This window comes from Anomaloglossus baeobatrachus, chromosome 4, assembly GCF_048569485.1.
Source record: "Anomaloglossus baeobatrachus isolate aAnoBae1 chromosome 4, aAnoBae1.hap1, whole genome shotgun sequence".
Classification (NCBI taxonomy): Eukaryota; Metazoa; Chordata; class Amphibia; order Anura; family Aromobatidae; genus Anomaloglossus; species Anomaloglossus baeobatrachus.
In genome coordinates, this window is record NC_134356.1 from 393,404,013 (window position 1) to 393,431,695 (window position 27,683).

The following is a 27,683-nucleotide window of genomic DNA, read 5'->3' on the forward strand; positions in this document are numbered from 1 at the left end:
TTTACATTGTACAAATCTCCCACTTTACCAGCACCAAAGCAACCGCAGACCATCACATTGCCTTCACCATGCTTCACAGATGGCGTCAGGCACTCTTCTAGCATCATTTCAGTTGTTCTGCTTCTCACAAATGTTCTGTGTGATCCAAACACCTTAAATTTTGATTAGTCTGTCCATAACACTTTTTTCCAATCTTCCTCTGTCCAACGTCTGTGTTCTTTTGCCCATATTAATCTTTCCTTTTATTAGCCAGTCTCAGATATGGCTTTTTCTTTGCCACTCTGCCCTGAAGGCAAGCATCCTGGAGTCACCTCTTTACTGTAGACGTTGACACTGGCGTTTTGTGGGTACTATTTAATGAAGCTGCCAGTTGAGGACCTGTGAGGTGTCGATTTCTCAAACTAGAGACTCTAATGTATGTGTTGCTCAGTTGTGCAGCGGGGCCTCCCACTTCTCTTTCTACTCTGGTTAGAGCCTGTTTGTGCTCTCCTCTGAAGGGAGTAGTACACACCATTGTAGGAAATCTTCAGTTTCTTTGCAATTCCTCGTATGGAATATCCTTCATTTCTAAGAACAAGAACAGACTGTCGAGTTTCACATGAAAGTTCTCTTTTTCTGGCCATTTTGAGAGTTTAATGGAACTAACAAATGTAATGCTCCATATTCTCAACTAACTCAAAGGAAGGTCAGTTTTATAGCTTCTCTAATCAGCAAAACTGTTTTCAGCTGTGCTAACATACTTGCACAAGAGTTTTCAAGGGATTTGTAAACATCCATTAGCCTTCTAACACAGTTAGCAAACACAATGTACCATTAGAACACTGGAGTGGTGGTTGTTGGAAATGGGCCTCTATACACCTATGTAGATATTGCACTAAAAAAACAGACATTTGAAGCTAGAATACAACAATAACAATGTATAGAGTGTATTTCTGTTTAATTTAATGTTAGCTTCATTGAAAAAAAAGTGCTTTCCTTTCAAAAATAAGGAAACATCTAAGTGACCCTAAACATTTGAACTGTAGTGTAAATATACACACACTAATATTATATATATGGTGTATATATATATATATATATATGGTGTATATATTATATATATATATATATATATATATATATATATATATATATATATATATATATGGTGTGTAGGGAGAGGAAGATAATCCAGCATCCAGTTCCAGAAATTTATAACTTCAATTTTATTCTGAAAAAAGTTAAAATTCCATGTTCCATAGTTGCATTAAAAGCGCATCATAGCAGGTGTAAAAATGGATACGCGTTTCGGACGTATGTGTCCTTAGTCTAGATGACTTCTAGACTAAGGACACATACATCCGAAACGTGTATCCATTTTTACACCTGCTATGATGCGCTTTTAATTAAACTATGGAACATGGAATTTTAACTTTTTTCTGAATAAAACTGAGGTTTTAAATTTCTGGAACTGGATGCTGGATTATCTTCCTCTCCCTGAACCTCGTGGTAACAAGGTCTAACTACCAAAAGTCCGTGCACCGTTCTGGCTGATACTCTAATCTCCTGAAAGGGTGAGCTGTTTTTTTCTTCTTCTTGTCTTAGTGCATATATATGGTGTGTGTATATATTATATACACACACACACATCATATACTGTACAGTATATATACTGTATGTGGTGTGTATAAGTGATACTTTGCAAATTCTGTTTTGACGCTTCACCTACTTTTCTCTTATTTTTCCTGATCTCACATAACAGACTGCTCCAACACTACCCACAGCGGTTCCCGCCTGAGCTATTGATCAGCCGCAATGGTTATAGGTCCCTGTGTCAGATGTCATCGCTGCGGCAGGAATAATAGCAGCAGACGTGAATATTGTTTTTATTTATTTATATATTTTACATTCTTTTATCCCATTCTGTGCTATTAAAAATAGACTAGTTGAACAAAACCTTTAAAAAATGTGTTCTCTTCCCTGGTTAGTTGGCAAAATCTCAGCTAACTGTTACAGAATACAGAATAGTGGCATTGGGACCTGCAGTCTGGAAAAAGAAGTAAGTACATACATGACCCCTGATCACTTCTGAATGCCTGGGATGATGTTGCGACACTCAAGTTTATGTCACTAATAGCTCTTAGCTTCCCAGAAAAGAATACAGTACTTTATCCCCTTATAGTCTCAGCCAGTGACTTGGAAAAACACCAACGTATTTATTTCCATGGTACCTGTAGAAGTAAAGCCAGAAGCAAACATGACTCCCAGGGGCTGTATTTCTGCTTTCTGCCCATAAATTTATTTTGCAGCACATCTCGCTTTCTTTAATACTATAGGCAATGCACCTGGACCAAGTTTTCAATCTTGTTAACAAAAGAACAAACTAATCTAACTAATCTGTTTCAGATCGTGTGATGGTCTGTTATGAAATATGTGTAAAGGTGCTGTATGTGAGATCATCAGCATCAAATTGTAAAGTCCAAGTGAAAAGGTAACAGTGAAACAAAAGCATATCACAGTTTCCTAAAAATAAAAATTAAAAAAAATCTGAAATGCATTTGAGAACAATGATAGGGATTTACAATCAAAACAGGGAAATCTGTGGCAAATCTTAGCAAAATTCCCCTCAGAGCTCATTCAGACCTTTGGCAGGGGTGGGGAACCTTTTTTTTCTGCCGAGGGCCATTTGGATATTGCTAACATCATTAAGGGGCCATAAAATTATCAACTTGAGATCTATTCCAATATATTTGGTCAAACATTTACTGTATTTTTCGGATTATAAAAAGCACTTTCCCTTCCAAAACTTTGAGAGGAGAATGAGGAGTGAGTCTTACAAACCGAATGTAGCTTACCGGGAGGTGGAAAATGGGCCCTGTGTTGGCTGCAGGCAGCTGTGCTGGCTGCAAGTGGCTGTGCTAACAGTCGGGGGCTGTACTGGAGGCGGGCGATGTGCTTGAGGCGGACGCCGTGCTGGTTGTGTGGAGCAGGGTGGTTCGACCGGTGTCCCAATTGCTCTCTCGGTGGGCTACAAATATTGGCACCAGGAGTCGACACGTGTGCAGATGGACGTCTCGGCTCAAGATCTCATCTGCACATGCGCCACCTCCGGCCCAGTGACCTCACAGCAGTGGACTTAAGGAAAATGGTGCCTGGAGGTGGCGCATGCGCATATGAGGTCTCGGCTTGTCATTGAGCCAAGAGCTCAATCTGCACAAGTGCCGACTCCGGGCGCCATTTCTTTGAAGCCCGCACTGCCGACAGAGCATCTGGGACACCCGCCACACTGCCCTGCTCTCCAAAGCCAGCATGGCGCCCACAGCGAGCACAGCCGCCCCCACCACAGCACCTGCAGTATCGCCATATTCCAGCACCACCCCTGCCTCCTTTGACCCCGCTTCATTGCTGCCACCTCCCCTCTGGTAAAACAGCACCGGAGTATAAGACGGGCCCCATTTTTTTCCTCTAAATTTGGAGTGCATCTTATAATCTGGTGCATCTTATAAAATGAAAAATACGGTACTTAACTCCCCCTTGATATTATGATTGGAGCTGCTTCTATTTGGTGAGGTGTGTTGTTAGGGTGTATTGATAACTACTCGCAACTGCTTTTCCAGATTTATGTTGGCCTGGAGCGCAGTTGATTCTTGGCAATGGATTTTGAAATAAACTTGTAGCAGTAAGTTCTGAAGACAGATGTACAGTATATTACATTGCATCTCTACTCACAGTGGGAAATTCATTACTGCTCATGCAACATTTATAGAACTCAAGCTGTTGGAGCCCTGAAGAATATATCACATAGAAAACACCGAGACTGCTGAATACATCGCATAGGAAACACTGAGACTGCTGTATACACATCACATAGAAAACACCGAGACTGCTGTATACACATCACATAGAAAACACCGAGACTGCTGTATACACATTACATAGAAAACACCGAGACTGCTTGTATACACATCACATAGAAAACTCCGAGACTGCTGTATACATCCCATAGGAGACATCGAGACTGCTGTATACATCACAAAGGAGACAGAGACTGCTATATACATTACATAGGAAATACTAAGACTGCTGTATACACATCACATAGAAAACACTGACACTAATATATACACATCACATAGTAAACATCTAGACTGCTGTATACATCACAAAGGAAACACAGAGACTGGTGTATATACATCAGAGAGGAAACACCGAGACTGTTGTATATATATCACATAGGAGACATTGAGACTGCTGTATATACATCACATATAAAACACTGATCCTGCTGTGTATTCTTCACATAGGAAGCACAAAGACTGCTGTACGCACATCACATAGGAGGGAGAAACTACTGTATCATGACATAGGAGACACCAAAACCACTGTATTATATACACCACATAGGAGACATCAACACTGCTGTATATACATCATAAAGGAGACACCGATTCCGATTAAAACACAGACTGTAGGCTGGATCAATGTTTGAGTGAGAAAATGCCTCTATAAAAATTATAAGGCCAAATAAACATCTACACACATAAAACAAATCCTATGGTTAAATAAATACTCAAATTGTCCATCTCAGATATAGGAGGGGGGAGTGACAGTTGTATCTTAATCACAACAAAATCCCTTAGAGGCTCCCAACAGAGATGACAATAACAACCATAGAAATGATATGCACAATAAGCAGTAAGAGAAAAAGGTCACCATAAAGCAGAGGAAGGGGCTCAAATTACCGCCAAACCATACCCTCCTTAGTGGCAACCCTCTGACCTCAGTCATTAAAGCTCCTGTGGCCAGTACAGCAGTTAAATTTTACTCATGCATAATGCTGGGCATATATGGACAATAGCACAGCCCGGATATTTGTCCGTATATGCCCAGCATTATGCATGAGTAAGATTTAACTGCTGTATTGGCCACTGCCTCTCCCCTGATGAGTGTCGGGAGCTCCAGGAGTTTGATGACTGAGGTCAGAGGGTTTCCATTAAGGAGGGTATGGTGTGGCAGTAATTTGAGCCCCCCTCTGCTTTATGGTGACCTATTTCTCTTACTGCTTATTGTGCATATCATTTCTATGCTTGTTATTGTCATCTCTGTTGGGAGCCTCTAAGGGATTTGGTTATGGTAAAGATATGACTGCCGCCCCCCCTCCTATGTCTGAGATGGACAATTTAAGTATTTAGTTAACCATAGGATGTGTTTTAGGTGTGTAGCTGTTTATTTGGCCTTATAATTTTTATAGAGGCATTTTCTCACTAATACATTGATCCAGCCTACAGTCTGTGTTTTAATCCAGGAAATAGGCTAAGGGTGGCTTTACACGCTACGAGATTGCTACAGCGATCTCGTTGGGGTCACAGATTTTGTGACGCACATCCGGCCGCTGTAGCGATCTTGTTGTGTGTGTGACTCCTAGGAGCGATTTTGGATCGTTGCAAAAACGTCCAAAATCGCTCCTCGTTGACATGAGGGTCCTCTCTCAATTATAGCTACTGTCGCTTGGGCGAAGTTGATCCTCGTCCCTGCGGCAGCACACATCGCTACGTGTGATGCCGCAGGAACGAGGAACCTCTCCTTACCTGCCACACGCCAGCAATGAGGAAGGAAGAAGGTGGGTGGAATGTTCGTCCCGCTCATCTCCGCCCCTCTGCTTTGATTGGGCGGCCGCTTAGTGACGCCGAGCGAACCGCCCCTTAGAAAGGAGGCGGTTTGCCGGTCACAGCGATGTCGCCAAGCAGGTAAGTACGTGTGACGCTGCCGTAGCGATAATGTTCGCTACGGCAGCGATCTTCACATATCGGCATAACGATAGGGGCGGGTGCTATCACGCTCGCCATCGCTAGCATCGGCTAGCGATGTCGCAGCGTGTAAAGCCCGCTTGCTTTAGAGTGGGATAGGTTGCTTAGGCGATGCTCATAAACGTGCTTTTTTCTCTGTTATGTGTGCTTTGAATTAAGCTACATTTCCTCTTGAATTCCTTTGGGAGATTTATGACCGCATAATAACAGTTCATTTATTGATAACTGCAATTGGGTTTTTTGTTTTCTCCTGGTCATTTCTCCTATGTGAATTCTCTCTGGGACATTGCCTGCTTCATTACAGGCTTATTTGTTTGTTAGTGTGCTCTTTTAATTATCTAATAAAAGTTAGATTTTACTTAATTTTTGTCACGCACATATTAGTTTCGAACTGACTTCATCCATAAAATATGTAATGTTTCATTCCATGTGCTGCCCCATTCAGTAGTGGATGCTGTGTGCGCGTGTTCACTGTGTAAGGAGCAATTAAAGGGCCAGTAAAATGCGGCTGCTGGCCTGAGCACTGCGGTATTGGGAATCTGCCCGAGGGTCAGAGAATAGGAAATCACAGGCTGTAAATGGCCCATGGGCCGAAGGTTCCCCATCCTTGGTATACGGGATAGTTCATTCTCATGTTTGATTTTGTCCTTAGGCGGGCTTTGCACACTACGACATCGCAGGTGCGATGTCGGTGGGGTCAAATCGAAAGTGACGCACATCCGGCGTCACTTGCGATGTCGTAGTGTGTAAATCCTAGATGATACGATGAACGAGCGCAAAATCGTCGTCATCGTATCATCGCTGCAGCCTCCGACATTTCCATAATGCCGGGGGAGCGACAGGTACGATGTTGTTCCTCGCTCCTGCGGCAGCGCACATCGCTGTGTATGAAGCCGCAGGAGCGAGGAACTTCACCTTACCTGCCTCCCGGCTGCAATGAGAAGGACGGAGGTGGGCGGGATGTTTACATCCTGCTCATCTCCGCCCCTCCACTTCAATTGGCCGCCTGCCGTGTGACGTCACTGTGACGCCGCACGACCCGCCCCCTAAGGAAGGAGGCGGGTCGCCGGCCAGAGGGACGTCGCACGGCAGGTATGTGCGTGTAAGGCGGGCTTTGCACGTTGCAACATCGGTAACAATGTGTTACCGATGCTGAAGCGATAGTCCCGCCCCCGTCGCACGTTCGATATATAGTGAAAGCTGCCGTAGCGATTATTATCGCTACGGCAGCTTTACTCGCACATACCTGCCGTGCAATGTCCCTCTGGCCGGCGACCCGCCTCCTTCCTTAGGGGGCGGGTCGTGCGGCGTCACAGTGACGTCACACGGCAGGCGGCCAATTGAAGTGGAGGGGCGGAGATGAGCAGGATGTAAACATCCCGCCCACCTCCGTCCTTCTCATTGCAGCCGGGAGGCAGGTAAGGTGAAGTTCCTCGCTCCTGCGGCTTCATACACAGCGATGTGCGCTGCCGCAGGAGCGAGGAACAACATCGTACCTGTCGCTCCCCCGGCATTATGGAAATGTCGGAGGCTGCAGCGATGATACGATGACGACGATTTTGCGCTCGTTCATCGTATCATCTAGGATTTACACACTACGACATCGCAAGTGACGCCGGATGTGCGTCACTTTCGATTTGACCCCACCGACATCGCACCTGCGATGTCGTAGTGTGCAAAGCCCGCCTAAAGCTGCCGTAGCGATAATAATCGCTACGGCAGCTTTCACTATATATCGAACGTGCGACGGGGGCGGGACTATCGCTGCAGCATCGGTAACACATTGTTACCGATGTTGCAACGTGCAAAGCCCGCCTTAGACTGAGTTCTTGGCACAAAATCACTAAAATTTGTCCAATATAGATCCAATTCTGGGAACTAATTTGCCAATATACGTCCATGGGTCAGTGAAGAAATTGTACAGCACTCGATTTTTGCGGACTGTTTGATAGCAGTAAAACCTCTTCTTATCACAATTCACAAAAAATACTGAAACTCTGTCCAATCTATTATGATAAAAACTGACATAATGACCAAACTGATCAAAAACACCAATGCAACTTGGACAGTTTTTCTCATACAAGAAAATCACTGATGTGTGAATGAGCCCTACAGCCTTATTCAGATATTCTTTTTTTTTTATTCAAGTAAAAAAATTGGACTGATTTTCATCAGTGTTTGATCAGATTTTCATCAGTATTTGATCAAGGTGTCCATTTTTATTCACTTTTTCATGAGTTTCTAGTATGCACACAAGTATTTGCAGCACTATGTAGTATTTTTTTTTAAAAAACTGTGTTTAATAAAATAATTTGTTTTATATTGTTGCACCTCTATGGTGGACATCCCATGCATGTTTATTTTTCTTTTCTTTCAGGTTTGAAGCAGCTTCCAATCTGCAGCATGTCAATTCTTTCAATGTTTTTCAAATGCATCAAAAACACATGTGAAAACGTGTAAAAAATGCATGAAAACTGTGCATATTTCAGGCCAGGTTTTTTTCTTGTCAAGTGACAAATTTTTTGGGGCAGAAATCTCTGCTGCAAATACTCAACATGTGCCTATAACAGTGTTAAGAAATTCACAAAGCACAGATTGCACATGAATGCATTCATGTACTGCCTGAGACTTTCTTGAACCCATACACTTAAAGGTGTGGTCTGAAAGCAAAGTCATTTTCATCATAAATCCTTAATCTATTTTGCGTTATAATCTAAACAAGTTTCTAATATAATTGCATTAAAAATTCCTATTCTTCACTAACTACGCTATCTAACTGCTATTTTATTTTTCCCCCTATTTTATAGTTGATGACATTTAGGTTGAGAATCCCAGTGCATTCTGGAATACTCAAAAGATGCGTCATCAGTGGCAGAGCCTGCAGTCACTGCAGCAATCCCTTCCTCCTCCCTGAAACAAAGCGTCATCAGTGATGCTCATTTCAGGGGCTGGGCTAGTCCCTGCATGCTGTGCACCATGTGATGTACACAATGACAGCACTGTCTGTGTTGTTGGCTCAGATCAGTCGTAATGAGCTAGCAACAAAGCAGTACACACTGTCAATGTGCAATGTAAGAATACTCGGTGCGCAGGGACTAGTGCCACCCCTGCAAGTACATCACTTATCTCTGCACACTAAGCATTCTTACAATGCGCACTGACAGTGTGCTCAGCTCTGTTGTCACCTCGTTACTACTGATCTGAACCAACAACAGAGAACGCGCTGTCATTGTGTACATTGCAAAGCGCACAGCGGGCAGGGACTAGCCCAGCCCCTGAGACGATAGTCACTGATGCTGAAAAAATATGCAGCTTCAAACCAAAACTCAAAAAAGCTCATTCTCATTATGGGACCATAGCCTTACAGTTTTTGTTGCAGCTCACTTCTGTGCCTTGACTTCATTAGGGAGTGTGCAGGTGTAAACCTCTGAATCCACTGGCAATAAGATCCCAAAGCACAGGTTGCAAACTTGGTCATTAAAACTTACTCAAATATTTATTCCATGCCTAAAGTATACAACGCGTTTGCTAAAACAGAGTGTATTTTTGTAAGTTTTATTGAAGGACATGCGGCTTCCATCTTGGAACATATATGGAGGCAGTATATCTTTCAATAAAATTTAGAAAAATCTGAATGTCATGCCCAATGTCACTCATGTTTCAGTGACACACACGTCAGTCAGAGACAGGAGGCAGGCATCGAGCAGGGGATAGGAGAGAGGTAGGAGGGCTGAATGTGCCCACCCCACTGAATTTGCAACTCATTAGTATACTATTTCAGTTATGGATTTCTATAAAACAACAAAACATAACACTACAAGAGAGGTAAAGATTTAATCAGCATTAAAGCACTTTTACATACATATTTTCAGTTTGGGGCATAAAATCCTGGTGACAGGTTCTCTTTAAGTTTACCTAAAAATCATTGTATTTGGCAGCACGTCCTGTATAAAAAGTATGCTGCCGAGAATAATGATAATATATACGTACAGAACGATCAGAATGGATCCCCATGCACTTAGAAGTGTGATCAACCAGTCTAAACAAACTATTAATTGGCCACCATCAGCTTGCATGTAACTGATTGGCGATATAAAGCCTTGTGCACACGCAGCATGTTTTATAATACGAGTTTTTGATTTTTTTATTTATGCGGGGTTTTTTTTTCTAAACTTTATGTCTTTCCTGAAGCCAGCAACGTCTATGAGATTTCTGAAGTGCTGTGCCAACGCTGTGTTTTTTTTGCTTGCAGATTGGGGCAAATTTTGATGCACGTCAATTATTAGTCCGGATTTGCAGCGTTTTTTTTCACTCATTAACTTCAACATTTTGATGAAAAAACTCTGCAAATCCGCAGGTGTGGTCACACAGTGAGTTTTTGGTGCAGTTTTGCCACTATTTAAGGGAATCTGTTACAAGGATTTTGCAATGTAAACTGAGGACATCATGCTGCAGGGGTTAAAAAGAAAACAAATCTGTGTTTCTCTTATATGTGTGCCAGCTATTGTTTACTGATACTAAAGGATTTATTGCTCTGTGATTAACATTGGTGTAATTCCTCTCAACGTCTGACTAGTCTGTGACTGACATTTCACAGTCAATGCACAATCTCTATTGACAACCTGGTGTGGGCGGGAACACCTTCCAGCTCTGCTGCACTCAATTCTGAGATAAACTCAGAACAGCTGCACCCTGTAATCTAAGTTATACATGGTTAGTTTGAGACTCTCCCTGTCTACAACATGCTGCTCTCAGATGAAGTAGCAAAAACCTTCTGACAGATTCCCTTTAACACAAAAACCGCTTGGCTAAAACAGGATGTGATGTGATAAGGAGCAGGACAATGTAAAATTAAACAGAACAGTTAAAACAGAAATTACACCAAGAAAGCTTTTTTTTTCTTATTTATTAACCTAGTTTTATTGAGTCTATTCCTTGTTGCATGCAAAAAAACACAACCCCAAAAAACGCTGCAAAAATGCATCAAAAACGGCACCAAAACCGCAGGTGGGTTTTGGTGTATCTTTCTGCCACGAGGTGCAGAAGTTTTCTGCACCAAATCTGCAGCGTGTTCACATACCCAAAATGAACCTTAAAGGGGTTTTCTAGTTTTAGAAAAAAAACCTAAACCCCAAATGCAGTTTGTTTTAAAAAAAAACAAACAAATTGTGCTTTACTCACCCTCTTTGGAGCAAGTGCAAGGTATCCACCGCTGCTTCTGGTGTCTATTATTGTCTGCAGTGCGGACATCACGTTGACAACTCTGCAGCCAATAACTGAGCTCAATGGCTCTAAGCAGATTGTCCTGTCAACTTGGATTGGGCTGATGAGCTCTGTTTGGGCTTTAGCGCTATTGATGTGATGTCAAGATTGACATACGGAGATCTTAGTGCCGGACCCAGGTAGGGTGAGTAGAGTACAGTTGGTTTTATTTTTAAAAAAAAAAAAAAACTGCAGTCAAAAGACAGGAGTTCTCTAAAACCAGAAAATTTCATTAAGTGTTGAGACCAGGAGTGAGCACATGGCAGCCAGAGCACATGCTCCATTGATAACATATTGACTAGATAAAGACATCCACATCTGAGGGACAGCAGCCAAGTAACCTGTGACATCAGCCCTGGATTTGTAAGATCATCATCTATGTATTATACAAAACAATCACGTCAATAGCTCTTTGTCCTAATTTGACATTAAATACAAACTACTACATTTTCCTCATTTAGAATAATTTATATAGCACCACCATATTGCACAGCACAATTATACTCCATTGACAAAACCAAATTGCAGCCTTATTCATATAATGAAGTCTTACCAAAGAGATAGTGTCTGGAAAGTTATACGATGCATTGCCTATGAGTATATTATACACATTCAAAGCAATTATGTACCATACCACTGTCCTCTCTTACTTCATGTACCATACCACTATCCTTTCTGACCCCATGTTCCAAACCACTGTTCTCCCTCACATCATGTACCACACCACTGTCCTCCCTTACTTCATGTACCATACCACTGTCCTCCCTTACGTCATGTACCATACCACTGCCCTCCCATAGCTCATATACCATACCACTGTCCTCCCTCACTTCATGTACCATACCACTGCCCTCTCATATCTCATGTACCATACCACTGTCCTCCCTTACTTCATGTACCATACCACTGTCCTCCCTTACTTCATGTACCAAACCACTGTCCTCCCATATCTCATGTACCATACCACTGTCCTCCCTTACTTCATGTACCATACCACTGTCCTCCCTTACTTCATGTACCATACCACTGTCCTCCCATATCTCATGTACCATACCACTGTCCTCCCTTACTTCATGTACCATACCACTGCCCTCCCATATCTCATGTATCATACCACTGTCCTCCCTTACTTCATGTACCATACCACTGTCCTCCCTTACTTCATGTACCATACCACTGCCCTCCCATAGCTCATATACCATACCACTGTCCTCCCTCACTTCATGTACCATACCACTGCCCTCTCATATCTCATGTACCATACCACTGTCCTCCCTTACTTCATGTACCATACCACTGTCCTCCCTTACTTCATGTACCAAACCACTGTCCTCCCATATCTCATGTACCATACCACTGTCCTCCCTTACTTCATGTACCATACCACTGTCCTCCCTTACTTCATGTACCAAACCACTGTCCTCCCATATCTCATGTACCATACCACTGTCCTCCCTTACTTCATGTACCATACCACTGTCCTCCCTTACTTCATGCACCATACCACTGTCCTCCCATATCTCATGTACCATACCACTGTCCTCCCTTACTTCATGTACCATACCACTGCCCTCCCATAGCTCATATACCATACCACTGTCCTCCCTCACTTCATGTACCATACCACTGCCCTCCCATAGCTCATATACCATACCACTGTCCTCCCTCACTTCATATACCATACCACTGTCCTCCCTTACTTCATGTACCATACCACTGCCCTCCCATATCTCATGTACCATACCACTGTCCTCCCTTACTTCATGTACCATACTACTAACCTCCCATACCTCATGTACCATACCACTGTCCTCCTTTACCTCATATACCATACCACTGTCCTCCCATACCTCATGTACCATACCACTGTCCTCCCTCACCTCATGTACCATACCACTGTCCTCCTTTACTTCATGTACCATACCACTGTCCTCCCATAACTCATGTACCATACCACTGTCCTCCCTCACTTCATGTACCATACCACATTCCTCCCATACCTCATGTACCATACTACTGTCCTCCCATACCTCATGTACCATACCACTGTCCTCCCTCACTTCATGTACCATACCACTGTCCTTCCATACCTCATGTACCATACCACTATCCTCCCTCACTTCATGTACCATACCACTGTCCTCCCATAGCTCATGTACCATACCACTGTCCTCCCATACCTCATGTACCATACCACAGTCCTCCTCTACCTCATGTACCATACCATTGCCCTCCCATACCTCAATGTACCATACCCCTGCCCTCCTGTACCTCATGTGCCATACAACTGTCCTCCCTCACCTCATGTACCATACCACTGTACTCCTGTACCATACTACTATCCTCCCATACCTCATGTACCATACCACTGTCCTCCTTTACCTCATATACCATACCACTGTCCTCCCATACCTCATGTACCATACCACTGTCTTCCCTCACCTCATGTACCATACCACTGTCCTCCTGTACCATACTACTATCCTCCCATACCTCATGTACCATACCACTGTCCTCCTTTACCTCATATACCATACCACTGTCCTCCCATACCTCATGTACCATACCACTGTCCTCCCTCACCTCATGTACCATACCACTGTGCTCCCATACCTCATGACCCATACCACTGTCCTGGTTTACCTCATGTACCATACCTCTGCCCTCCCATACCTCATGTACCATACCACTGTCCTCCCACACTTCATGTATCATACCACTGTCCTCCCATACCTCATGTACCATACCACTGTCCTCCCATACCTCATGTACCATACCACTGTCCTCCTTTACCTCATGTACCATACCACTCTCCTCCCTCACCTCATGTACCATACCACTGTCCTCCCACACTTCATGTATCATACCACTGACCTCCCATACCTCATGTACCATACCACTGTCCTCCCATACCTCATGTACCATACCACTGCCCTCCCATAACTCATGTACCATACCACTGTCCTCCTTTACCTCATATACCATACCACTGTCCTCCCATACCTCATGTACCATACCACTGTCATTGGTCACCTCATGTACTATCATTCACTATCATCATTCACCTCACTTACCACATAGCTATCCTCCCTTATCTCACTCCATATGGGAACTAATATTATCTCTTACGCTATGTATCAGTCCATTTTACCTATCTTCATATACCGCCAACCAGGGCTGTGGAGTCGGTAAGCCATACCTTCGACTCCGACTCCTCAATTTCCCTTGCACCGACTCCGACTCCCACATATATTGCTTATGGTTAAGTGAAAATTTATTGTAGTACAATGTGAACATCAGACATTTAATAATTTTTATGATACAATAATCAAGATATTTGGATAGAGCCTAAAAAATATTTACTGGAATACAACTTTAGAACACAAAAACTGTAATAAATTGTAAATATGTAACACACTATGTAATATACAGTAGATTACATATATATCTTGTTTGTGTATGTATGTGTGTATATATATATATATATATATATATATAATTACATATTGTATTACATATTTACAGTTTATTAGTTGTTTGTGTTCTAAAGTTGTATTCCAGTAAATATATTTTATGTTCTATCTAAATATCTTGATTATTGTATCATAAAAATGATTAAATGTCTGATGTTTACATTGTACTACAATACATTTTTCACTTAAATATAAGCAAAATACTAAAAGTTATAATTTAGTATGTTTTTGTTGAAAACTGTTTTTTGCCACAACATAGTGCATTACATAGTGTTATATATAACACTATGTAATACACTATGTAAGTGGCAAAAAACAGTTTTCAACAAAAACATACTAAATAACATTTGTGCAGTCTATGAATTTGTTGTAAGAAATAGAATTGCCTCCATCAGATCCTCCTTCGCAGATGACCACAAATCTGACCTAATAATTTTAAGGCTAGAGAACAACCTCTCTACAGTCATGGCCAAAAGTTTTGAGAATGCTACAAATATTAATTTTTACAAAGTCTACTGCTTAAGTTTTTCTAATGGCAATTTGTATATACTCCAGAATGTCATAAAGAGTGATCAGCTTAACAGCAATTACTTGCAAAGTCAATATTGGCTAAGAAAATGAACTTTAACCCCCAAAACACATTTCAACATCATTGCATTCCTGCCTTAAAAGGAGCAGCTAACATTGTTTTAGTGATTGTTCCATTAGCACAGGTGTGGGTGTTGATGAGGACAGGGCTAGAGATCAATCAGCCAGGAGGCTGGTGCTTGGTATCATTGTTTCTCTTCAGTTAACCATGGTTATCGCTAAAGAAACACGTGCAGACATCATTGCTCTGCACAAAAATGGCTCAACAGGGAAGAGTATCGCAGCTACAAAGATTGCACCTCACTCAACAATCTATCGCATCATCAAGAACTTCAAGGAGAGAGCTTCCATTGTTGCCAAAAGGCTCCAGGGCGCCCAAGAAGGACCAGCAAACGCCACGACCGTATCTTAAAACTATTTCAGCTGCGGGATCGGACTACCAGCAGTGCCGAGCTAGCTCAGCAATGGCAGCAGGCTGGTGTGAGTGCTTCTGCACGCACTGTGAGGCGGAGACTGCTTGAGCAAGGCCTGGTTTTAAGGAGGGCAGCAAAGAAGCCACTTCTCTCCAGAAAAAACATCAGGGACCAACTGATATTCTGCAAAAGGTACAGGGAGTGGACTTGCTGAGGAATGGGGTAAAGTCATTTTCTCAGATGAATCCCCTTTTCGATTGTTTGGGACATCTGGAAAACAGCTTATTAGGAGAAGAGGTGAGCGCTACCACCAGTCTTGTCTCATGCCAACTGTTAAGCATCCTGAAACGATTCATGTGTGGGGTTGCTTCTCAGCCAAGGGAATCGGCTCACTCACAGTCTTGCCTAAAAACACAGCCATGACTAAATAATGGTACCAGAATGTCCTCCAAGAGCAACTTCTCCCAACTGTCCAAGAGCAGTTTGGCGCCCAACAATGCCTTTTCCAGCATGATGGAGCACCTTGCCATAAAGCAAAGGTGATCACTAAATGGCTCATGGAACAAAACAGAGATTTTGGGTCCATGGCCTGGAAACTCCCCAGATCTTAATCCCATTGAGAACTTATGGGCAATCATCAAGAGACGGGTAGACAAACAAAAACCAACAAATTCTGGCAAAATGCAAGCATTGCTTATGCAAGAATGGACAGCTATCAGTCAGGATTTGGTCCAGAAGTTGATTGATTGCATGCCAGGGAGAATTGCAGAGGTCCTGAAGAAGAAGGGTCAACACTGCAAATATTGACTTGCTGCATTAACTCATTCTATACTGTCAATATAACCTTTTGGTACTCATAATATAATTGCAATTATATTTCTGTATGTGATGTAAACATCAGACAAACACAATTAAAAACCAGAGGGCAACAGATCATGTGAAAAAATAACTTTGGTGTCATTCTCAAAACTTTTGGCCATAACTGTACAGTAACTTGGGTTGGAGGCAAAGCCGTAACCACATAGGCAACATCTCTAACAATTTTCGGGTATAAAGGAATTGCCTCATGCAGTCAGTTTTGATGAACGGTTGAATTTTTCTATTTCTTTGAGAGCAAGTGAAAAATTTGACTGAAATGTGGTCAATCTGCTGCTATAGGAGACAGAGTGAAATCTTTTTCCTTGCGGCAACACTTTGCCTGCTCCATGTCATCCAAATACTTGTCAAAGTTAAACTCCTCATCTGATGAGGATGAAGATATGGCAGCAGTAGCACTGTCAGGACCCAAGTCCTCTTCTGCCTGGCAGTCCTGTAGCCACTCATCCTAACTGCTACCTCACTCACAGCTTCTTTTCCTTTAGTAAGCTGTTGATCATCAAGCAGTATACGATGACTTGGGTCCACATAAACAGCTGCCAGAAGAATTTTATTTTCCAATAGCTGTGTCTCTCTCCGTTTCTTTGAAGCAGAAATGCCATCTGTGATTAAATCTCCTCTTTGGGACAGGCAAAATAGCAAGTTTTTCCACTCCCTTATGAAAATGCCAGGAGTTAAATCCTCAGCTTGTAATTTTTTTGTCACGGTAAATGGGTGTTTAAGCAATTCCTTCAATTCAGCCACCTGTGTCCATTGACCTTCATTTAATGTTACTTGAGGGTTCACCATATCTATAAGAAACGATTTTAGTTCAAGCAATCGCTCAGTCATTAAATAAGTGCTGCCTCACCAAGTGGCTTGATCAACAATTGCCTCTTTCCCAGCACATCTCTTCAAGATGGAATCAATTTTAGTGGTTCTGGCGGCAATAACCAATTTCCTCACTTTTCCAATTAGATTTCCAGCATATCCGCCCAGTTTCACACATCCGGCTTTTCGCCTGTTTGGCGGATGCGGTGCACACCAGTACAGTACGATACAGTACAGTGGCAGCGCCGCAACTTCCGGGTCACATGCTCCGGTCACATGAAAGCATGTGACCGGCGTTTATCGCGCTGCCATTGTACTGTATACACTGTACTGGAGTGCGCCACATCTGCCAAACCGGCGAAAAGCCGGATCTGTGAAACCGGGGTCCCTCTTGCAGACTATCTCTTATTGCCAGCTGCAGCCTGTGCACAACACAGCACATGTGATGAATATGAAAGTGTTTTGAAGCAGCTTCAACAAGATCATCTAATCCTAAAGTATCATTTTGCTGTTCTTCTGTTGTAATATCTGTTTGTTCCTCAATTACATGAACAGCACTGTGGCCTTCCATCTCACATACTAAATCCTAAATTTTCTTCTAGCCGTTGTTCATTACTCTCATTCAAAAGTTTAATTGTACTTATCATGTTTGAAGCATTGTCCTTACAATAGCAAGAACCTGTTCTTTTTTGAGTTCGTAGTCTTGCAGAACTTTTTCCACTAAGGCCTGGAGAAACTGGCTGCTGTGATGAGCTTTAGTATCTTTTACTGCCAGTGTCTTACTAACAATTTCTTTCGTGTTACAAACATATCGAACATTGATGGCAAAATAATTCAGTGAAATGCAGTGACTCTGGCATCCGGCAAAGGCAATGGGTGAAAAGATAGGACATTCAGACACAGTGTTTTGTGAGGATCCTCACAGAGAATAAGCAGTCAGTTTGTGTGGTGTTTTTCTAATCTGCTTTTGCTATTGAAAGCATTATTTATGAGCTCAAAAACCTTTCAGGTGATGCGTTTTTTTAAAAAGCTGATCTGCTCTTGCAGCTGACAAACGTATCCTCAAAAATCGCAGTGTGTGAATGTAGCCTTAGATCAGGAATAGAACAGCCATTTATAGGGCATTTCATAAGTTTCCCAAATTCCTATGAAAAAATATTCAGCACATTCTGCATTGCACTACTGTCCCCAATTTATTATATATTTTAGGAGTCGGAGTCGGTGCATTTTATACCGACTCCAACTCCACCAAAATGAGCTCCGACTCCACAGCCCTGCCGCCAACTGTCTGTACCAAACCACTATCTCCCTTCAGGTACCATACCTCTATGCAACTAACACTGACCGTGCTGTCCCCATATGCCTCACCATTTTTCTCTTATGATGTACCACTGCACTTTTTTGGGGGGTTCATATTTCCACTGAACTCCCTCACCATATTTACCATACTACTGACCTCCCTCTCCTCAGGTACCATACTACTGACCTCCCTCTCCTCAGGTACCATACTACTGACCTCCCTCTCCTCAGGTACCATACTACTGTCCTCCCACATTTCATGTGCTTTACATGCCATCATCCTCCCACTTTTCATCTCCTGTACAGGCCACTGTCCTCCCTCATTTCATGTCCTATAAGGACCATTGTCCTCCATCTTTTCATGGCCTGTAGCCGCCACTGTCCTCCCATATTTCATGTCCTGTACACACCACTGCCCTCCATCTTGTCATGTTCTGTACACACACCACTGTCCTCTCTCATTTCATGTCCTGTAAACACTATTGTTATCCATCTTTTCATGTCCTATACACGCCACTATCCTCCCAAATTTCATGTCCTGTACCTGCCATTGTGCTCACATATATCATGTCCTGTACACACCACTGTCCTTTCACTTTTCATGTCCTGTACACCACTTTTCTCCATCTTTTCATGTCCTGTACACACCACTGCACTCCCTTCATGTCCTCATATACTCCATGTCCCACATCCATGCCCTCATATACTCCATGTACTACATCCTTCCCTCATATACTCCATGTACCACATCCCTGCCCTCATATACTCCATGTGGCACATGCCTGCCCTTATATACCCCATGTATCAAATCTCTACTCTCATATACTCCTTGTACCACAACCCTACCCTTATATTGTCCATGTACCACATCACTACCCTAATTTTCTACATGTACCACATCCCTTCCTCATATACTCCATGTACCACATGTACGCCTTCATATACCTCATTTACCACCTACCCTCATATACGCCATGTATCACATCCCTGCCCTTATATACCCCTTGTATCATATCCCTGCCCTTATATACCACATGTATCACATCCCTGCCCTTATATACCCGATATAAAGCATCGCTGCCCTCAAATATCCCATGTATCACACCCCTGCCTATATATACCCCATGTATCACATCCCTGCCCATTTATACCCCATGTATCACATCCCTGCCCTTATATACCCGATATACAGCATCCCTGCCCTCAAACATCCCATGTATCACATCCCTGCCTATTTATACCCCATGTATCACATCCCTGCCCTAATACCCCATGCATAACATTGTGGCTCAAACATACCCTATGTATCACATCCCTGCCCTCATATACCCTATGTATCACATCCCTGGCTTCATATATCCCATGTATCATATCCCTGCCCTCATATATCCCATGTATCACATCCCTGCCCTCATATACCCCATGTATCACACCCCTGCCCTCATATACCCCATGTATCACATCCCTGCTCACATATACCCTATGTATCACATCCCTGCCCTCATATAACACATGTATCACATCCCTGCTCATATATACCCTACGTATCACATCCTTGCTCATATATACCCTATGTATGACATCCCTGCCCTCATATATACCCCAATGCATCACATCCCTGCCCTCATATATACCCCATGTATCACATCCCTGCCCTCATATATACCCCATGTATCACATCCCTGCTCATATATACCCTATGTATTACATCCTTGCCCTCATATATACCCCATGTATCACATCGCTGCCCTCATATAACACATGTATCACATCCCTGCTCATATAAACCCTATGTATTACATCCCTGCCCTCATATATACCCCATGTATCACAACACTGCTCATATATATCCTATGTATCACATCCCTGCCCTCATATACCCCATGTATCACATCCCTGCCCACATAAACCCCATGTATCCCATCCCTGCCCTCATATACCCCATGTATCCCATCCCTGCCCTCATATACCCCATGTATCCCATCCCTGCCCTCATATACCCCATGTATCACATCCCTGTCCTCATATACCCCATGTATCACATCCCTGCCCTCATATATACCCCATGTAGCCGATCCCTGCCCTCATATATACCCCATGTATCAGATCCCTGCCCTCATATACCCCATGTATCACAGATCCCTGCCCTCATATACCCCATGTATCACATCCCTGCCCTCATATATACCCCATGTATCCGATCCCTGCCCTCATATATACCCCATGTATCAGATCCCTGCCCTCATATACCCCATGTATCACAGATCCCTGCCCTCATATACCACATGTACCTCCCAATTCAGTACTTACGATCCAAGAACCTCCTTGAATTCAAAAATCTTCTTTATATCCTCCACCTGCTTTTTCCAGGAGATGCTATTTTCTCCATTCTCCCGAGCCATGGCAACAAGTAAGACTTTAGATGTCCCCCACAGACAAGAGTTCACCTTACGATCCCCTTCCTCTGTCAGCAAATACTTCCTGGTATGCTTAACCCCAAACAAGTGGAGCCGATCAGCCTTACTATCTGACTGCACTGTCACATTGAAGGTGACTGCTTCTCAGCTGATGAGTTGCTGACGATGGGCTGCTGACGATGGGCTGCTGGGGATGAGCAGCTGACGATGTGCTGCTGACGAAGTGCTGCTGACGATGTGCTGCTGACGATGTGCTGCTGACGATGTGCTGCCGTGGGGCTCTGCAGCCTCTCCAGCCTGACAAGTCCTGCACTGAGCCGCACACTTGGAGATGAGGACTGGAGAGCAGGTATCCCCTGTCACAGAGCGATCCCTCCCAGCAGACAGCGATGCATGGCAGTGTTATCAGACACAAGCAGGGGGTGGTGCTGCCAACTGCAGGCTGGGCTCCCCCTACTGCCACTGCGCTCCCGGGGAGGATTAGTGCACGTTGTTATGGGGATAGCACGCTGGAGCGGTGTGTGAGTTCCCTGCTCAGCCTGACAGCACTAACTCAATAATGACTTCAGAGATAATTCGCATTGCACCAAAACCCCGTGCACGGCAATGAGGCTCCTATCCTGGGCAAGGAGTACAAAGCAGAAGAGCAGCATTCCGGCAACGGCACTGGAGGAGCGCCATCTGCTGGCAGCTGTGGGCTATGCAGTAAGGCAGCCATAGGGGATATTCAAAGCAAAGTACATCTATAGGAAGTGCAGGGGGAACACAGGATTCACTGGGAAAAGTTCAACATAAGAGACAGAGGTAGATGAGTGAGAGATAGTGATATATGCTACATAGATTGATGATGTATAGCCATAGATATATAGATTAATAGATGGATGGATAGATAGATAGATAGATGGATGGATGGATAGCTACATGGATGGATGGATAGCATAGATATATAGATGCATAGATAGATAGATAATAGATGGATAGATATAGAGATGGATGGATGGATAGATAGATAGATAGATAGATAGATAGATAGATACATGGATGGATGGATGGATAGCATAGATATATAGATGCATAGATATATAGATAATAGATGGATAGATAATAGATGGATAGATATAGAGATGGATGGATGGATAGATAGATAGATGGATGGATGGATAGCTACATGGATGGATGGATAGCATAGATATATAGATGCATAGATAGATAATAGATGGATAGATATAGAGATGGATGGATGGATAGATAGATAGATAGATAGATAGATACATGGATGGATGGATGGATAGCATAGATATATAGATGCATAGATATATAGATAATAGATGGATAGATAATAGATGGATAGATATAGAGATGGATGGATGGATAGATAGATAGATAGATGGATGGATGGATAGCTACATGGATGGATGGATAGCATAGATATATAGATGCATAGATAGATAGATAATAGATGGATAGATATAGAGATGGATGGATGGATAGATAGATAGATAGATAGATACATGGATGGATGGATGGATAGCATAGATAAATAGATGCATAGATAGATAGATAGATAGATAGATAGATAGATAGATAGATAGATAGAAAGATAGATAGAGGGATGAATGGATAGATAGATGATAGTTGGGTATTAGAGACTCTATATTTTTACACTTGTGTTTTATGGTACCTAGCTATAATGTGAAAGAGTAGCTGTCGTTTTCATTTTATAAATCAATAGTACAAGTGAAAATAAGAACCTTTGAAATATATCTTATCAGAGAAATCTTCACTGGCAGGACTGATCTTTTATTCTTCAAATAATCAATCTTTGGGACACTTCTGCGTTCCACAGTGCAGATGATCCGCAGTATTAGTTTGCTCTGGCTCTCGGAAATACACAGGATCAAGTCCCATTTCTCATCTGTAGCATGGTCAGCGTTGCCAACTTGAATTTTTATTTTTTTTAACGGCTTCTGAGAAAATCACAGCCAGATAATATATTTACCGGACACATTGTACAACCATAATAAATTATTATGATTATCTGTGATCCATGTCTACAGCCCATTGTCTGTTATGTAGACATCAGCTGTATTCACTGTGAATTGAAAAATGATGATAATTACAGTCCAAATAATCTGCAGAATTTTCTTCAGCTTCAAAAAATGTAATTATTTTTTTATGAACAGGGCAAAAAAGGGCCCTCTTTTAAGCACTGTCCTGGAATTGGCAACTCAGAGTATGTAGATGGGAAAAAAATTGCCTGTTGTTGCAAATTCCAGGACTCCATTAGCTGAAGAGTGAAGTTAAAGGATACATTCTCAAAAAAATAAGACAGGAGCAGAAATGACAGGACCCTATAACCAGTACATACTCCCCCCTATTTCATAGCACAAGTCTTAGGGCGGCTTTGCACACTACGACATCGCAGGTGCGATGTCGGTGGGGTCAAATCGAAAGTGACGCACATCCGGCGTCACTTGCGATGTCGTAGTGTGTAAATCCTAGATGATACGATGAACGAGCGCAAAAGCGTCGTTATCGTATCATCGCTGCAGCCTCCGACATTTCCATAATGCCGGGGGAGCGACAGGTACGATATTGTTCCTCGCTCCTGCAGCACCACACATCGCTGTGTGTGAAGCCGCAGGAGCGAGGAACTTCACCTTACCTGCCGCCGGCTGCTATGAGAAGGACAGAGGTGGGCGGGATGTTTACATCCTGCTCATCTCCGCCCCTCCGCTTCAATTGGCCGCCTGCCGTGTGACATCGCTGTGACGCCGCACGACCCACCCCCTAAGGAAGGAGGCGGGTCGCCGGCCAGAGGGACGTCGCACGGCAGGTATGTGCGTGTGAAACTGCCGTAGCGATAATAATCGCTACGGCAGCTTTCACTAGATAGTGCACGTGCGACGGGGGCAGGACTATTGCTGCAGCATCGGTAACACATTGTTACCGATGTCGCAGCGTGCAAAGCCCGCCTTAGTGCCCACAGCGTAAATAAACTGGGTGCAGGGGGGTGCAATCGCCCCTAGAACCTGGAGGCCCATATGACAAGGCTCATAGGAGTCAAGTTACACCATTGCTCAGCGCATTGAAATTTGTGTAGTGGCTCAGTTTATGCCTAAGGGGTGCATCACTTCGCCATCTTGCTGTTCTGCTTTGTACAGAACATGCCTTAAACCATATTAACAAGTGTAGAAATCCTAAAAAAAACTATTTGTCCCCAGTAAGAGATTCTCTCCCACTTTTCATCACTTCTCATGGTCTATTATGGGCACAAACCCCTAATATTACCACTAGAGGGCAGTCCATTTAAGCAGAGAATGACATTTTTACTTCTAGATCTCTTTTCCTTGATCTGTGAATGTATGAAAACTCATTTTTATTCCATTTTGCTCGTCGTGGCTCAGGGTGATTTCATTTAAGATATTAAGAATAATTACCTGACAGAATAAAACTATGCAATTTATTTGTATTCATTATTCATTCTGTCAACAGAAAATAAAAATCTCAACAGTTTTCTCAATGTTTTGCAGAAAAAAAGTGAGAATGGAACCCACAAAGGGAAGATGTATGCTTGAAATTGTTACGTCTCCTTTTTACTGTATGCTTTCCTAGTTCTTGCTTAAAAACTACATATAATACTAATAATACCACAATAGTTTGTATTGTGACTGCAGCCTTTCTTGGACTGAAATGATATCCTGGTGTCCTGAGCCAAGAACTCAGGAACCGCATTATTACAAATTGATGTCACTGCAGCAATAATCATGGTCGAGCTGGATTTGTAGACTTGTATATATGCACAGAGGGTGATCAGGACATTTTCAACATTTACTTTTCGGAGATTTAGAGAATGCCTTTAAAGCGCACCAATCACCAGGATTTTCGCATATAACCTAAACCCAGTGCTATACTGGCACCATCAGGCTGATTCTCTACATACCTGTAGTGGTCAGCTCGGATGTTTAGGCTTTCAAATCCAAGAAAGTGAAGTTTGTAAAATGAGCAGCTTCTTGAGTGACAGTTGCACTGGAGCAGATAATATATTCATAGTCATCCCCTCCCTGTTAGAATTAGCATAAGCATTATACAAAGGACTCACTTTCTCTTGCAGGACCTGTGTGAGGTCATACCCATGTGACCAGAAGGGGTGGGGCCTCAGCCAACAAAGCTGGATACCAGGTCACATGGTCACATGGGTATGACCTCACACAGGTCCTGCTAGACAAAGTGAATCGTTTGTATAATACTTATGCTAATTCTAACAGGGGGACGGGATAACTATGAATATATGATCTGCTCTTGCATCCGAGCTGATCACTACAGGTATGTAGAGAATCAGCCTGATAGTGCCAGTATAGCACTGGCTTTAGCATATATACGAAAATCCTAGTGATTGGTTCCCTTTAAGAAAAAAAACTCTTATCAGGCTTTACCCTATTCCACTGAGAGTGTGATGTGAATATTTGGGCATGATCTATGTAAATATTGTAACCTGTAGCATATAGATGTGTAAGGCTTTCTAGAACACACACATTTCAAGTGAATTGGTAACTTAGGGGCTTGTTCACACCACCGTTTTTTGGTCTGTTAAAAAAAAAAAAAAAACAGACCGCACAGGCACCGCACTAGGATCAATGTTATTCAATAGGCAGTGCAGATGTGAGATTATTGTCACTGCCTGAATATGCATGTAAAAAAAAGTCACAACATGCTCTATTTTTTTCTGTGTGATGGATGAGACACATTTAAGTCTATAGGTTCACAAATAAAAAAAATGTATGTCCTATGAAGCAACAGTATGGCATGTTTTTTATGGATATATTGCCATTCTTTAATATAGGAAACTTAAAATGGTTTGGGAAAATATTAATGGGGATGTCCACTACTAAGACAACCCCACATGTTTCCCCCAGGTAATAAAAAAAAAGCCTATACTCACTTCCCGTGGCAGTGCGATTCCAGCAGTGCCGCTTCTTGCATACCCAGGGCTCATGTGACATTGTGATGTCACATGAGCCATACATCCAATCAGTGTTGGCTTCTGTCTCCCCGTCTTCAGACAAATGTGTTAATCAACAGGAAGTGAGAGCTCTGGTTACCGCTCATTTCCTGTTGACTGCTCCTGTGTCTGAAGGCGGGGAGACAGAAGCCAACACTGATTGGATGTGGGGCTCATGTGACATCCCAGTGTCACGTGAGCACCGTCAACGCTGGAACCGCCTGGCATGGGAGTGCTGTATAGGCTATTTTATTTTTCCTTTAGGAAACGTAGAATTATGTGGACCACCTCTTTAATCGCTACTGCTGTTAAAAAAAAAAAAAAAAACAGTTGCACATGGATGACAAGTGAGAAGTCATCCAAGTTTTTTGGATGAACATCTGATTATTTTATACATGATCTTGTGAACCTGGTCTAAGAGCGGCTCACATAGGAGAAAAAAAAGAGTACTGCCATATGTTTTAATCTTCCTGCTAGCGAGAAGAACATATGCCTAAGCTAAGAAGAACACCATTATTTATGAAGAGTCTGGGTCTGTAAAGACCTGAAGGAGGAAAACCAAGAGTACCAGAAACTAGTCCCGTAAGTGCAATCTCTGGACCAGGGGCAGGCATAGACAGAAGAGAGCTCCTATGCAACAACAGTGTATGAGCTCTTTGCAATTAAATAGTTCATTACAATGCAGCCTTTTATGTATCTGGAACAAAAGCTGCCTTGGAAGTAGAACTGGGCCCCCGTACCTCTTGAGCCCTTATGCAGCTGCACAGGTTGCACCAATGGTATGTCTGCCCCTGAACAGTAGCGAACATTATCGCTACGGCAGCGTCACACGCACATACCTGGTCAGCGACGTCGCTGTGACCGCCGAACAATCCCTCCTTCAAGGGAGAGGTGCGTTCAGCGTCACAGCAACGTCACAGCGACGTCACTAAGCGGCCACCCAATAGCAGAGGAGGGGGCGGAGATGAGCGGCCGGAACATGCCGCCCACCTCCTTCCTTCCTCATTGCCGGAGGACGCAGGTAAGGAGATGGACATCGTTACTGCGTTGTCACACACAGCGATGTGTGATGCCGCAGGAATGACGAACAACCAGCGCCATGCAACAGCAACGACATTTGGAAAAGGAGCGACGTGGCAACGATCAACAATTTTTGTCGTTTTTCCGATCGTTGCTCGTCGCTCCTAGCTGTCACACGCTGCAATGTTGCTAACGGCACCGGATGTGCGTCATAAACACCATGACCCCGACGATATATCGTTAGCGATGTCGTAGCGTGTAAATGGCCCTTTAGATGTACACCTGTCCTTCCCTTCTGTGCAGACAAGCTGGTCAGTGTCCTATAGTTATTGCTGGAGAGTACAGAGTATTGCTGATACAGAAGAGGTGGTGTAAGGATGCTGGGACACCACTGCAAACAAGGATCATAACAACAGTATATAAAAAGTGGCGACAAGCTCATTGGCGCAGCAAGTTGGGGGTACACATACTGGGCAACAACAAATACAAAGGGGAAACAGAGAAATACAGTAAGATGACGAATAGAAGGGTTACCCTTCTTACAGGTAGTTATTAGTAAGGATACTGTTATGTCTACATGTACATATGACATCAATGAGATATACTACTGTATATGTAAGCAAACAGTTGCAAACAGTTGCAAACAAGGACAAAAGATACGATCTTCTATTTAAGCAAATCATCTTTTTATATCAAAGTCATCAGTATTAAAAAACCTGACGATAGGTATTATATAT

General features: G+C 42.9%; 1 protein-coding gene across 1 annotated transcript in view; it reads right to left on the reverse strand.

The window, feature by feature from the left end:
* The window catches only part of CAMK1D (calcium/calmodulin dependent protein kinase ID), a 480,336-nt gene extending 458,808 nt beyond the window's left edge, over window positions 1–21,528 (reverse strand). The window contains exon 1 of the mRNA XM_075345270.1: window positions 20,818–21,528. Coding sequence (XP_075201385.1) covers window positions 20,818–20,909 — 92 coding nt within the window. The 5' untranslated portion in view covers window positions 20,910–21,528. The remainder of the gene's footprint in view (window positions 1–20,817) is intronic.
* Between the last annotated feature and the right edge of the window lie 6,155 nt (window positions 21,529–27,683).